General features: G+C 48.5%; 1 protein-coding gene across 1 annotated transcript; it reads right to left on the bottom strand.

Moving 5' to 3' along the window:
• Positions 1-5730: 5730 nt before the first annotated feature.
• Positions 5731-8367, bottom strand: LOC149370155 (uncharacterized). The gene is made up of 2 exons (XM_089560361.1): positions 8156-8367; positions 5731-6447 (listed from the first exon to the last, which is right to left on the bottom strand). The coding sequence occupies exons 1-2, from the start codon at positions 8318-8320 to the stop codon at positions 6190-6192; spliced, it is 423 nt and encodes a 140-aa protein (XP_089416487.1). The 5' UTR covers positions 8321-8367; the 3' UTR covers positions 5731-6189.
• Between the last annotated feature and the right edge of the window lie 7055 nt (positions 8368-15422).

Raw genomic sequence — 15422 nt, 5'->3', positions numbered from 1 at the left:
ATGCAGTGTGACAGCGCAGCGCGACAGGTGCGCTTTTTAATCTCGCGCGCGCTCTGAAGAACATGGGTTTATGGTTTAGTGGGGTTTTAACGTCGCAAAACGACTCAGGGTATGAGCGACGCCCTAGTGAAGGGCTACGGAAATTTCGACCACCTGGGGTTCTTTAACGTGCACTGACATCACACAGTACACGAGCCTCTAGAATTTCGCCTCCACCGAAATTTTACCGCTGCGACCGGGATCGCACCCATGTCTTTCAGGTCAGCAGCTGAGCGCCGTAACCACTGAGTCACCACAGTGGATAGGTCGGCACACTGACTCATAAGCGCACTCGTATCGCTTGAACCGGCAGAGCCTTCCGGCCTTTCACTGTCAACGTGAAAAACTTGACCTACTTCGCCCGGCTCTTGAACTGCTCAAGCACGGCTGAAGCCCGGAAATGACGCAAAAACCAAGTGTGCTTTTAGGTAGCACCAGAGGTTCTAGTTTCTCTCGTGTACTTGAAGGAGCCCTTCATAGTGAATCAAGCATGTGGTTTTTATTTCTTGCATGCACGTCATCAGACATGGTTATGCCTTGACGGTGCGGATATAGTCGAAGTGGTAATATCTGCTATTATAATTGCTCCAGAAATGCAGAATTTTTCGGAAGTGGATATGAGGCGGCCATAGAGTTGGTTGCACCCTTTCCTATTGGTTCGACGTACGTTCAAACTTGATTCTTCTCTACTCAGGAAAGGGATGTAAGACATAATGTCTGTCAGTATTGTCACATTTTTGGTCGCAAAAAGACTACAAAGGAAAAGGAACACAAGTGAATGAAAGTCAATGAGAATCAAGCTAGGGGCGACAGTTTTTACTTCACCTAAAAGTATCCCGCAAATGAGTACTGCTGTTCAAACTGCCAATACTGAGAAGGCAGCGAAGAAAAACCGTCCAATGGAAACCATAGCCGCAAATGTGACGGAAGGAGAGGGGGAGCTTTTCATAAATACGTCAAAGGATGCCGACATTTGGTCAATGGATTGCTCACAGAACAGGAAACAGTTGAGGATTAAAGCTCATCCACGCTCTCCCCCCGAGTACAAAATAATTTTTTTTAGGGTCATGAAAAGGCTCCTGCCTGCACCATGTACGCACTCTCAAGAAAAATGCGTACAAGCCTTCTCTGCAAGTGCGCAAGACGTGTTTTTGATTGGTGGGGCCAAATATTCGGCACTGGGCAAGTATGTGAAATGAGATTCTGTTTTATCTCGGAGTTTTCAATATTGTAAGTTGAATAACTTCTGTTTGCGCGCTCCAATGTCAGCAATTCTACCCCCACTGATATCTTGACAGCATGGGGAATCCTTTGAACCAGATGGTATACGATTTCCTTCAAAAACTTCTGGACATGGTTTTTTTTTTGGTAACATCTATTTCAGAAAGGCATGCACTGCAATATGGCTCACAAGTTAGCTGCATAGGTATTCTTCCATGAACGACATTTCCTCGACCAACAACGCAGCGCACTACAGGAGAATAATTTGGTGAAGTGTTAGTGCACTCCTGTGCCTATGCAGATGCACTCGTGGTCTCTGCATGCACCGTCCTCAAGCAAGGACACTGCACTGATTTCTCAAGCCTCCTTCAGACGGGGATTATGTGCATCACAGACAACATACCGCAATGCAGGTGTGTCCACATATTGATCATGCATACATGCTCTGGCCAGACGAAGCCAGCCCTGCTCTCGACTCTGACACAAAGTAAGCTCAAGATGCTGTTGTAGAGGGATTAAAAACAGCCGCTCCCCTCTGGATCCTTCTTCTGCAGAGCAAATATACATTTGGGGCCCATTCCAGCCATTTTCCTTTGCATGAGGAACTTGCTCGACGTTTTCAAAAACACTCAATTTCCCATGCTTCGAAAAGTATGCATAGTCGCCACTTGCCTCCAAGGTTTTCATGCATCCTCATGGACACGTCATCATCGAGGCAAACTTATTATTGTTGCTTAGACACAGTTCAAGCACGTGTCTAAGCATATGAGCTGACGCTAAACAGGCACTTATCGTCTCAGCAATTGGCCGAAGAAACCAACTGAGCACCGGGGGCTCACTACATCTGCGACCCAGGCTATGCTAGAGGTGAGTGAACGTTAGTCTAGTGAGCGGACATGACGAGTGGACATGAGTGAATGTGAGTCAGTGGCTGTGAGTGCAAATGGTCATGAGACTGAGTGTGAGCGGTTGTGAGAGGACAAGAGTACAAGCGTGAGCGAGTAGTTGTGAGTGTGAGTGGAGGTGAGTGCGAGTGGCCACGAGTGTGAGTGCAATTCAGCCACCCCTCATGGCACCGAGGTATGCCGCAGCAGAAGTCTGAAATGTTCAGTGTGACAACGACAAGGCATGACTGCATGCTATATAGCATGGTGCAATAAAATCTAATTTCAAGAGATACTCTGTTATAAGAGACATCTGAAAATGGTTTGGTTGGTTTTCATGTCTGCCGTGTTGACAACTTTGCACACAAGACACATAATAGACCGATTTCACAAGCAGTTGCGCTACGCCACCGCCGCCGCGATGCACTCTGGGAGTTGTGGTACTCCGGCCGGCGGCCGCGTCAGCGCGGTGCGTGGCGCAGCGCGAGAAGCAGCCCTGTTTGCGTCGCCACACGGTGTTTCTCTGCGTGAATGCTGTATTTGCGGGACAAGTGCGTTCACCTGAGGAGTGTCGTGAGCTCCGACAACTGTGCGAAGCAGAGCGTCCCGGATTTTCCGTTTTCTAGAAGAGAAAAAGTAGCCAAGACATTGCGTAGAAGCTGTTCACGAGATGCAGCTGAAGAAGTGCTGTTCAGTACATTTAGCCGTACTGTCCCTGTTGATCAGTGCACAATGACAAATGGCAAATTTTCAAGTTCTGAACTGTATTAAATGCCTTTTACGCGGCTCTCAGCTTTGAGGCAGTCCCTTAAATTGTTAAAAAGAAGGCAATGGGATTTGCCTTCGTGCTGCGTCGTCAAGCCTTCTTTGCAGCGATTTCTGCCAGGTGCAAGGTTGCAAGGGAACAAGTGTGCTAAGATTTATTGTTACATTCAGGAATCCACAATGTTAGCTTGATGCACGTATTCACTCCTGATGTCTCGAGCTCCCATACTAGCGATAATGCTTTCTTTATTTCACGGAATGAGAAAGCGAGGCTATAAAACTGTCGAAATGTGGAATAATTTCCATCGTTTTGTTGCTCACTGGTCGTTGAGTATACATGGTATTCCAGTAACAGCCACATATGCCATTTATGCCGGGATATCATCCACATTTTGTCCGTTGTTTTGGATAAAGAAGGCCATCTAGTGTTTACCAATCAGTCAACCTGTTCAGACTCGTACTACGAAAATAGCGAAAGTGAGTCGTACGGGAGACGCCCTGGCAGAAGATTATGTTAACCGAAATAAAAAAGTAATTAGTGTATCAATAATCAAAATAAAACAATTCGTCACGAAATTAAAATCCCCTAAACCCTAATTAGGCGTACTCAAAAGCTCCCCGATTGTCTTCTTTTCTCATTTTGTACTGAACACAAGCATTTGTCACATCTCCATTTAGAAAAACGGCATAGCTCGCTCGAATCGCTCACCTTTCCTGCTGGTGACCCGCCGAGCACGTCGTGAATACATGTATGTGTTTACGTGAATAAGAAAAAAACAATCACATGGCCGGTTTTGATCAAGGGCTATGATGAAAAAATAAAGGCAACAAACGCTGTGTGACACGTCTATAGCGAATGCCTAGATGAATACAGCGAATACTGAAACAGCAAAATGAGGTGGCAAGAAATGTAAATACTGTCTGAAGACGTTAATTAAATCGCGTGCATCGCTATGCGTTCAAATGTTCTGCTGACAAAATTAACGAAAGCGGCGGTCAAGCGCGTTTTTATCGCCACCGGCAGCATTTTCCAAAGCAAGGTTCGAGGAACAAACGCAGCCTCGCCACCGCGGCCACTCCACTTCATGCGGCAACTGACCACCCTCTCTGCGCTGTTCCTACCGCGATTAGCATTGCACCCCTCGAAACTCCGCCGTGGAGCCTCTGTTTCCTTTATAGAGCTCAACACAATAAACGAAACGGCGGAGAGCTACTGCGGCCGGGTATAATGCCAGTCAAGGCGCAAAGTAATGTAGGCTGTCGTGCAGACGACGCCACGAAGGACTACAGCCAAGATGGCGGCTGGCTACTTCCGGTAAACGCGCGCATGCGCAGTAGGCTTTGTGAAATCGGTCTATTACAAGAGACACCCGGTTACTAAGGATAAGGTTCTAAGGAGCTCAAGTATGGTTTGCCGCTGCGGTGGCTCAGTGGTTATGGTGCTCGGCTGCTGACCCGAAAGACGCGGGTTCGATCCCGGCCGCGGCGGCTGGAATTTCTTTGGAGGAGAACTTCTAGAGGCCCGTGTACTGTGCGATGTCAGTGCACGTTAAAAAACCCCAGGCGGTCGAAATTTCCGGAGCCCTCCACTACGGCGTCTCTCATAGCCTTAGTCGCTTTGGGACGTTAAACACCATAAACCAAACCAAACCATCAAGTATGGTTTGTCCAGTTATGTGTTGTTCGAAATGTGTATTCAAGAATCACTTAGTCAATGCCAGTTCATTGCCATGCACAACTTTACCTTGTAGTTGTAGAACTTTCTCCCGGAGTTGGGAGGGCAGACGATGGCCACATGCTTGCCATCGACTGCCCCCAGGCAGTTTGGAAACTGCCATCGCAGGGCAAAATCCCTGGCAATTTCTTCCCATTGGGCCTTTGTAGGTGCCTGGAAGCAGTAAGCAGCACTTCAGTGAGGTAGACAGTGGCAATCTTGCAAAGTGCTACATCACTGAAAGCCAACATCAAATGACAGACATGTGGAATGCGATTTTTTTCGTAATATTTCCCCCGTTAAATTTCTTTCAGTGCAAGGGCACTAACTACTTCACAAGGAATCCTGACATTACCGAGGGGACTATAAAGCCTGTTGAAAAGCCGCTATGAAGCTGAGAACATCAAAAACTGCAACATGAAAGGGTACATCTCTGAGAGGCAACAAGCACTGACTCTCATAGCAGAGTGGAAGCACATTGCAAAGGCCTACCTCACCTGCATGAAATGATCTTTCAGTCGTTCCCAAATGGCCCGACACGTTTCATGGATGCACCGCCGTGCAGTCTCGAAGACAGAGCAAGAGGATCAACACATGACGTAACCTGGCTTTGCACCTCTGTTTTCATATCTTTTTTACTATTCTGTCAGTGTCTCAGTTTTATATTGCCACGTATCATTGTAGTGTTTGTTCGTTCACGCTCAAGGCTGCAGGAAAGGGCTGTTATCATTTTTGTTCGTGACGAGAGAAGCGACCAGTCTAATCTCGATTGATCGCAGCCACGAAAGGCTGCATCTAGGTTTTTCCAGATTTCTGTAGATGATCTTGTCTTGTTATCTGGAAGTTTCCTTGCCGGCTTTAAATTGAGCGCTGCCGCGTGCAGCGTAAATTCGTAGTTCGACGACCGCCGAGCACGCCTGTTGCTTACGCCGCCGCCGAGTGATTCAGTTCTTTTGAGGGCGCAAGTCAGCCCAAATAAAGAGCTTCGTTTCCAATTCTGGCTGGTGTCTTCCTGAACGCTGCACTGCCGTCACTACAACGTGACAATATGCAGCTTTTGTAGAGATATGAGAGGCCAAGGAATTTCATGATGTGAGGCTCCAACATTCTGGCAATGCTAGATTACAGGTTTAGCACTTCCATGCACTCAAATTTTGCCCATGTCTCACTTTTTTTTGCTGCACTGCTTCTGTTACCCTACTGCTTAGGTGTAGTAACGCTCTTTAATAGCTTTATTTTGTTTCCTTCGTCACTATACTTTCTTTGCTTTCATCATATTCAGAATGTTCTTGGCTGCGTTTGCTTTTCTTTTCTCCTCAAGTCCTTGGTTGCTACGTCCCAGCCTTCCTGTGTCATGTACCTACGTTGCTAGGGGTTCCCTGCTCCTTTTGCCATGTCTTAACCATTTCCTTTTTGTTCTAGTTTCTACAACTGTGACTTATCGCTTTCGTCCGACTTCACTTTTTTTTTCTTCAAATTTTTCAGAATGTCTTTTTGAGCATTTAGCACTGTTTTGTTTGTCTTAATTAATTTCAGCTTTGCAAGCAACAGCTGGTCTTCATGTTTTTATTCTTTGAGGGTAGCATATCCATTTAGCCAAACTATCACACCACTATGTACCATAATGCTTCTTACAATGTAGAACTCAAGCTTTACAAACCTCAATGCAATTGCCAGCCGCTCGCCTGGCTCCAGGGGCTCTCTCACAACATGCTGCCGTGTGAGGTCTGGCAAAACAAAACTGAGCACTTCGTCGAACAGTTGTGGGGTCATCCGAAAAAACTTTCGGAAAAGTTCATGGTCTCCTTCACGCATGCGACGCATCTGTTGAGGAAAAATATGTGGTTTGTAATGCCAACAAGCAAAAAAACGGGCAGCATGATTGCAATACTCTGTGATGCGCTATTACAGCACAACTATTGTGGGTGGTTTCTGTGACTGAACGAAGCAATCTTGTTGTGTACAGCATCTGTGAAAAGTCTTCAGGCTCAAGAATTTTCGTTTGAGCCGCACAATGGAGTTATCACGGTGCCATTAATGTCCAAAGGGCCTTGAAATGCTGGAAAGTTTATTCTCATGGGAAAGAAGCTTCCTGCTTGATGTGCGTTTGGAAAGCTTCACTACACACAGCATTCAAGGGACACTGATTGCACAAGTGAACGCTGTGGCCTGACGATTTGACGGGGTTTACATATCTATGCCAGCCGATGTATCGAAGCGGTTTTCAGAGCTGCATTTTGTCAATGTCAATTCTGTGCTTCACTACCTTCATTATTTCACAATTGCATCTCTGCAATGCAGGCACTGCACTTCTGCACCAGCAGTGCAGAACCACTTAATTTTTCACGCCCTTGATTCTCCTTACACTGTTCCACAATAATGATGTGCCCCTGAGCCCACAGGGTAAGCCCCAACTTTGAAGACTATGCTTATTCGGCAGTTGCGAATGATGGAATATTGTGAAGCGATATTCCTTTGCCTTTTACGTGATCTTTGTTGGCACTGGAGAAATTTGGAGTGTACTTCATCCGTGTTGCTTCACATTGCCAGGAGCAAAACAAGTGAATGATATTTGACATGCAGTGGAACTCTAGGCTTTCAAGGTATTACACACACACACACACACACACACACACACACACACACACACACACACACAATGAGTGTCTAGCATTCTGTTCAGATGGAACATGACTGCTGCTCGAGTTCCATCAAACACAGCAATTGCCGGCAGCGCAGTTACACCTGTACTAAAGTCCCCATTCCTTTTTGGCACCAGCTCCCCCTCCCACCCACTCCTGAGCTGAATGTCACTTCATATGCTAATGTTATGTGCAGACAACACTACATAACATTAAAGCATGTATGATGGTGTTATTGCTATGTGGCTTTGTTTTCATGACCATTACACCTCAAATCTCAAACGGTTATATTTGTTTCATTGCGGGTTCGTTGTCACAGAGTGGCACTTCCTGTTCATTTTGGACATAGCTACAACAGCGGCGAACTTGTCACAGTGTGCAGCGTTGCGTACACACCCGACAATGTACTACCTGCTGCTACAATTCCGCCCTCACGTACCACTGCACGTACCACTGCACGTACCACTGCACGCATCACAAAATGCACTATTCGCTGTTGCGTAAACTTGCTTTGTCAGCTAGATTACGTCCACTGTTGTTAGGGGACCTACAAGAGTGTACCGTGTACACGCAACTCAATCATTGGCGGAATAGCCCCATGGGACAAAGCGCTTTTCTTTGCACAAGGTGCAGTCAAAGGCACATTTTCAAAGCATATTAATGCAGAGAAGCAGACCACCAGGCCAGAGGGAAAGCACCTCTCTAGGCATCGTATTAGTAGTGGGCACCCGGCGACACTGACGACTGAACCCCGCGCCTACGGCACACGGATCGGATGTTGTAATCAATAGGCCCCCGCTGCGGTCAGAACACGGAAGAAGACTTGCGCTAAATGTCTTTCCAATACTCTAAACTGACATTTTACGATGTCAGGAAACGAAGACACTCACCGCTGTGTGATAGAGACCTTCTTGCTTGCGCGTCGCAAACACAGGCCGAACCCACCAGCGGGGCTGTCTCCGCTGGCGACGCTCCTGCTTCCTCTTCATAATGAGCAGAAGCGCTCTTCTTATCATGAGCAGTAAAACTCGTCTTCGTGCGGACACTGCTGGCATGATTGCTAATAATGATGCACGGGGACGAGCAACACCGACGTGCGAAAGGAAACCTATTATAGGATACAAGCGATGTTATGTCAATGGTGCTGCAGGTTACAATAAACACAAAAAAAATGCAAGAAGATGCGTGTTGGGCATAAAAACGTATTGCACAAATTACTATTCACTTTATAAACAGTTTCGGCCGGTTTCATCCTATGCAGTCTAGCAACGTAACGTCAGCGCGAGCAATGCGCGAGCACGAGCGCGGGCCAGCAACTGGCCATCGAGGAGCGCACCTCTTTCGACGTCCGTCGCAGCGCGGCGCTAGGCGCGTGGGCGCTTGGCGTGTACGCCTGGGAAGTGTCCATCGAGGTGGGGCTTTACTCGACCTCGCATTCCGACCTTTAGTGACGGATGTATTTGACGGACATGTGTCGGCAGCCCGGGGAGCCACCGGCAGGTCGGAGAATGTCGCATTCCGCTGTGGACTTTCCTCGAAGGTGTCCTCTCCCAGGCTCAACACGTGATGATGGAGGCGCATCCACAAGTGGGAGTTTGTGCGCCCGTTTGTGCGCCACGGCTAACATGGGCTATATTCAGGGGCTCCATGCTAAATTCTCCCTGTGCGCTGCAAGGTGCCAGGTTTCGCGTGATAGCTCCCACTCTGGCTGAATCGCAGCACTGTTGATGTAAACAAAACTCGCTCAACTCATCAAGAGCAGCGGCTAAGGTAGGGTTAGCAAGGGCGCGGAGCCAGCAAAAGCCCGTCCTGCTCCTCGAAAAGAGGCAATTTTCCTCCCCAACAACATCCAGGCGGGGTGGTGGCAGAGTGGCGGCGGTGGCTATGCGCCGCAAGGCTCCAGTTCTTGCGCGAGGGCTCCAACTGTGGTCGAATCGCGGCTGCTGTTTACAAAACTCTCGCTCAGCACATGAAGAGCAGTGGGTAATCTAGTCCTAGTGTAGGCATGGAGCCAGGTAAAACGCGCAGCTTTTACAGATTTAGATTGGCATTGCCCGCTTTAAATGGAAAGGCTGTATATCCCCAGAGTGGGCCCCAGTGGCGCACACTTTTTGCAATGTGAGTCACTTGACATATTGGATGACATGTAGCCTTTCCATAAAGAAGTGCATGGATATGGAACTCTTCTGGCTTTTTGAGCACAACTTATCTGCAATTTCCTCTAATACAGGTAAGCTATAGTAATCAGTTCTCCCACAGCTTTCCAAAATTTTTTCTTCTGTTGGTCTAGGTGTTCTTTGTACATATCTGGGCAACGAGAGTGCCACCAGCCTTGCTTCGGTGTCATCATGCCATGGCTCGTGTAAAATCTGCAGCTGGTGTCTTCAAGCCACATCTCAAGGAACTGCTGTGCCATTCCTACCAAGATACAATGCATATAGTTCGGGAAAAATCCCCAGACTTGAAAGTGTTTCAAGTTAATAAGTGGCGAGGCAGTTTTGACACCACATACACTTTTCTGTTCGATTACTGCAGACTGCATGTCTCCCACCATCTGCTCTTCAATCCTTTCGCTTCATTTTCCTCCACTGGGTGCTTCACAGAGTTCGCAATTCTTTCTCCTCTTTGTAGGCTCCAGTTGCAGCCATAATAACATTAAATTGCATGATGCCCGCATAGGAGCTCTTCTGACAGAATCAACTGTTCATCATTTGTTGCGCATTTATTTCTCTGCCCCTTTGTGTTGAAGGATAAAGCCTTCCTCTGAAAGCTCAGTGATGGCCTCCACGAAAGCCTGCTTAAGACTGCTATACGCAACCCGCGATAGCCAGGCGCTGCCGCTGTCGCGCTGCTTTCAGTGCCGCCAGCATATTTTTTTTTATACTGGGTACTCGGGTGAAAATTTAAAGTGGGCCCACTTCAAAGTGGTTTATGGAAGAGGTACCACATAGGCTTAAATTTCCAAGGCCCTTCACTTCATGCTTCGTCCTGTGTCTTGGATTTTCTCCGAAAGCACTGTTGACAGGTTTGCAATTGTGGTTGCCACGTCGATTTGTTTTGTCCTTCCCCAATGGGTGTGAGTGTTTCTGGAAAGCGGTAATTGCTGAATTAGAACTCTAGCAGAACTGTGGCTGACGTGGCATGAACTCCACTTACCAACCACAAGACTGACTTTTTCTGGAGTCAGTTCTTTTCTTGGCTGAACACCAAGGTTGTTCCTGTCCTTAGGGGACTCTTACGCAGCAGCGTGCATACGTCTGCTTTGTGGCGTAGTGGTCGGCAGTTAATACAAGTGTCCATGTGGCCTCTGTAAGGGGTGCAGCGGTGAAGCCCCCTAGATCTAGTGGTGCCCATGCGTCGAGCATCCACTATGGGAGCGTGGGGGTTGCCGGTGATCAGGTCCTCTAGTAACTTCTTGGGGGTTACTAGAGGCGTTTGAGAAACGCCTTCTCGCTTCTTTAAATGAAATGTTTTTCCTTTGTCTTTATGGTGATTATCTCCTTTTCTTTTTTCCAGGACGGACACGCCCTGGAGTACGCTGCATGGTCACCTTCACAGTTTGCGCAGTGCGGAGCTGCGTCACATTGATCAGAATGATTCTTCGAGGCGGATTTCGCACACGTTTTCCGGCCGCGGCAACTTTGTGAGCCGTGACCGAACCTTTGGCAGTTGAAACATCGGCGAGGGTTGGGAATGTAAGGTCTTACGTTAACTTTTAGATATCCTACTTCGACTGTGTCGGGCAGTGTGCTGGTGTTGAACGTCAGGATCATGTGTTTTGTGTCTATTTCCTTATTATCCTTCCGGATCTTGATTCTGTGGACATCTATCACGTCTTGATCACTCAGACCTTCGAGCATCTCTTTCTCAGTGATGTGGACAAAGTCATTTTCGGATATAACACCTCACATGGTACTTAGGAAAACTGACTTTTCTTTTTTGAAAAAACTGTTCTGCTTCGTTCCGCCCTCTCTTGAGAGAGCGATCTGGTTTGGAAAAAGGGGGAGCCATAAAAATTCGTTTTTCGGTCATGGTGCCAGCCACCCACCACGGAGCCCAACAAGGGGACGGGACAGGAACTTGCGAGCAAGTCCTGCCCACGCCAGCTGTACACCTTAACTATAACCTAATATGACTCAACTCAGGGTAGTTGGTCACACACGGTTAACCCTCGCCACCAGGAAAAAGAGGAAAAAATGAAGAAAAGAGGAGACAGGAGAGTTGTAAGAAAGAGATAGGAAAGTGAAAGATAGAGGGGAGGATAGGAAAAGGCGACTGCCGATTTTCCCCGGTCAGGTCAGGCCGGAGGTGCCGTCTACAGGAAGCTGGGGCCAAAGTGGTGTGTTGCCTCCGCCGAGGGGCCTTAAGGGTCCAAATGCTCGGCATCGGCTCAACCACCAGGATCCCCTTTTCCCTTACATGTACTTACATGTTCATACATTCTTAGAATAAGGTCGCGACCAAAACACGTGTGTTATTCAATCGTCACAACATGCCCTTCTCGAATAATATTTACAAATAAGCCCCAAGCAACCAGGCCCTTGCTAATGCGGTTTGAGGAGATCTGCCAAGAACTTGACTTATCAGAAACATTACCAAATGTTGCAGAACGTTGCGACGCATTTGGCCCTTGGTACAGTTTTCCGTCGGTCTGTGATATAAGTCTTACACAGTTCAACAAGAGACAAACTCCAGCAGAACACATCATACAAGAGTTCCTTACACTAAAGAAAAAATATGATAGCTACACCGAGTTCTACACAGACGGATCGAAAACTACAGGTTATGTTGGAAGTGCAGTAGTGGCAGGGAACTCGGAAAAAATAGTAAGGCTTCCTCAGTGCGGTTTTTACAGCTGAGTGTTATGCTGTGTTTCTTGCTACGGAGAAAATAATAAGCAAGAACATCGAAAACAGCATTATCTACACAGACTCCCTCAGTGTACTGAAAGCACTACAGTCCAGAAATGCAGTCATGCCATCACTAGGTACTGTCATACACAACATAACAAGGATCATAACATAAGGACATAACATAAAATTATGTTGGGTTCCAAGCCATGTTGGAATTGATGGTAACGAGAGAGCGGACGCATGCGCCTCTGAAGCCCACAACAAGGAAATACAGAAAATAAGCATGCCACATAATGATTGCATGAAGCTAGTTCAGAGCAGACTGAGGAACAAATGGCAGAGCACATGGAATAGTCAGATAAATAACAAGCTACACTTAATAAAACCAATATTAGGACGATGGAAATCATGCACACATCAGGAACGCTTTTTTTAAGTTATTTTATGTCGTTTACGTATTGGACACACACACCTTACCCACAACTTTCTACTAACCAAACAAGACAAACCTGTTTGCGAAGAATGCGGAGATGAACTTACGGTTAACCATATTTTAATCTCTTGTGTTAAACTGAAAAAAAAGAAAAAAGTACTGCAGTCAATTTTATAAAGAATGCATTCCTTTCCATCCAATACTGCTCTTACATGATAATGCCATTGTTAACATACGTTCTATTTTTAACTTTTTAAAAGAAGCAAGCTTACTCGAAAAACTGTAAACACTGAACCACTGGCTCGCTTTATTGCATGATACACCTCAGCAGCTTTCTCATTCCTGAGAACAAGGCTGAGGCTTTTATTTGATTGGTTGAGATCCCCGACATCCTTGGCCAGCCAAGGATGGCCGCTGAGGTTGCCTGACCTTTTTTAAAGCTTTTACCATTAGCCATTCTCAAATCTCATTTTGTCTGTTATTACTAGCTAGTTAAAATTTTTAGGCCCTTTACACCACATTTTTATTAAATCACACAGAAAACATTCCCTATTACCTTGTGTTATGATGGCCTTAGATGCCTATGTGCCACTAAACCCAACACAACACAACGTGAGCTCCACAATGTCTATTTTGCGCTTGAAGAGTCGGCTCGGACATGGTTCGAAAACCATGAAGCTTCGTTTACGTCCTGGGAAGCTGTCTGCCGCAATCTAAAAGCCACTTTTCTGATTGCAGACCGTCGAGAGCGAGCAGAAGCTGCGTTACACTCGCCCAACCAGCGCCACAACGAGAGTGTACGCATGTACTACGAGGACATGACCCGCCTTTTTAAGCGCGCGGATCCCAACATGCCGGAAGACAAGAAGCTTCGCCACCTTCGCAGGACTCGTGTGCAGCCCACCAAGCACTGTGGCAGAGTTCCTCACCGAGGCGGCCACTATGGAGAAGACGCTGGAACAGCGAGCTCGCCAGTACAATCGCGACGTCAACACCTTCGGGTCTGATCCCATCTCCATGCCTCCCGGTATCGATGCGGCCTTTCTACGCGAGCTGGTCCGATCTGTCGTCAGAGAAGAACTGCAGGCCTTCCGTATGCCGTCCGAAACGCCATCTTTCACGCCACTGAGCGAATTTGTCCGGGACGAGGTGCGCCTGGCAGCACAACAGCACCAGATTTCCGAGGTTCCTCGCCAGCATGATGCAAGGCCCACGTATGCGTCCGTCCTGCGCCAGGCCCCTGGGTACGACGTCACTGCCGCGACTCCAGCAGTGCTCTCGTCGAGCTCCCCTCGTGGTGACGCTCCGCCAGCCTACCAGCGACCGCGAAAGAGTGAAGTGTGGCGTGCCCCGGATCGTCGGCCCCTCAGCTATCACTGTGGCGAGGCGGGTCACCTCTACAGGGCGTGCCCATACCGCCGCGTGGGCCTGCGTGGTTTCGCGCCGGACGACCCGTGCCCTCAGAACGGGGAACGACCGCAGGAGATAGCATTCCATCTGTCGTCACGCCAGAACCACATCACGTCAGGCCACCAGGAGGCTGGATCACCGTCGCCGAGACGCTACCGTTCTCCAAGCCCCCGTCAAGCCGCAGGCTACTCCGGACGCCGTTCTCCCAGTCCACGCCGAGAAAACTGATTCCAGCGGCCTCTGGAGGCAAGGCCGCTGATGCCGGAACTTGTGAAGATCCTCCTGCGCCACTACCACGCGACGATGTTTCTCCGAGAGCGAGTGGCGACAGCATCCGACGCGCTGATTATCCCCGCCGGCAGGTGCACAGCTCGTGTCGATATCTGTGGTTTTGTGTACGTCGGTGAATTTGTAGTCCTCCGACTTTCTCCACACGAACGGTGGTGTCATTGACCTGCACGAAGCACGGGTCACGTTCTCGACTAAACGGGCCGTGGCGCGCACTGACAGACAACTCACGCTTCACTGCTCTGCGACTTGTTGACGACGACGTAATGGTGCCACCCCGGTCCAGTGTGCTGGTTCTCGTGTCGCTGATAGCCACGTACCCCTGCTGCTCGAGAAGGGAGTAGCCGTCGCTCGCGGGCTCGTCCAACTACAAGACGGTTGTGCTAGTGTGCTCCTTACAAATTTTGCCAACGAGTTGCAGCATCTCGCCAAGGGCACGGCTGTCGCCTTCCTGCATGACTTCGCCGTGGTGTGCGCCCTGGAGACAAGCCCTCAAGACCAGGCTCCACCATGTCCTGTCCTCCCGTCCGTCAGAATCAATCCTGATTTGGCGCCTGAGCAGAAGGCTCTCCTCTCAGCGCTTATAACCGACTTCGCGGGTTGTTTTGCCACAAGCTCCAGGGTCGGTCGTACGCCTGTCGCAAAACATCGCATCATCACCGACGAGACTACACCACCCGTATGCCAGCGCCCATACCGCGTTTCTTCGACGGAACGCGAAGCCATTAAAAGGCAAGTGGACGAAATGCTCGCCGACGATGTCATTCAGCCGTCGACAAGCCCATGGGCATCACCGGTGGTCCTCGTGAAAAAGAAAGACAACACCTTCAGATTTTGTGCCGATTACCGCAAACTGAACAACGTGACCAAAAAGGACGTTTACCCGCTCCCCAGGATTGATGATGCACTCGACAGACTACGTGATGCGCGGTGTTCTCCCATATCCCGACAAGACCGCTGCTGTCTCCAGTTTCCCGCGTCCCGCTGACAAAAAGACTCTTTGACGTTTTTTGGGACTCTTACTATCGACGATTCGTCCAAGACCCTTCTTGTGGGGAAGCGACCAAGAGGATGCTTTCGTGGAGCTCCGCCACCGCCTGCAGCGTCCACCGATACACGCCCATTTCGATGACGCCGCAGCAACCGACATACACACTGATGCTAGCAACGTAG

The sequence above is a fragment of the Amblyomma mixtum genome, chromosome 1 (assembly GCF_055824585.1).
Source record: "Amblyomma mixtum isolate Tamu chromosome 1, ASM5582458v1, whole genome shotgun sequence".
NCBI lineage: Eukaryota > Metazoa > Arthropoda > Arachnida > Ixodida > Ixodidae > Amblyomma > Amblyomma mixtum.
The sequence above is the reverse complement of the archived record's forward strand: the minus strand, read 5'-3'. Positions and strand labels throughout refer to the sequence as shown.

Coding starts and splice junctions, on each gene's coding strand:
- LOC149370155 (XM_089560361.1), bottom strand. CDS start 8,320: ATGCCAGCAGTGTCCGCACGAAGACGAGTTTTACTGCTCATGATAAGA. Junction 6,448..8,155: donor AAGGTCTCTATCACACAGCG/GTGAGTGTCTTC, acceptor TTTCCTCAACAG/ATGCGTCGCATGCGTGAAGG.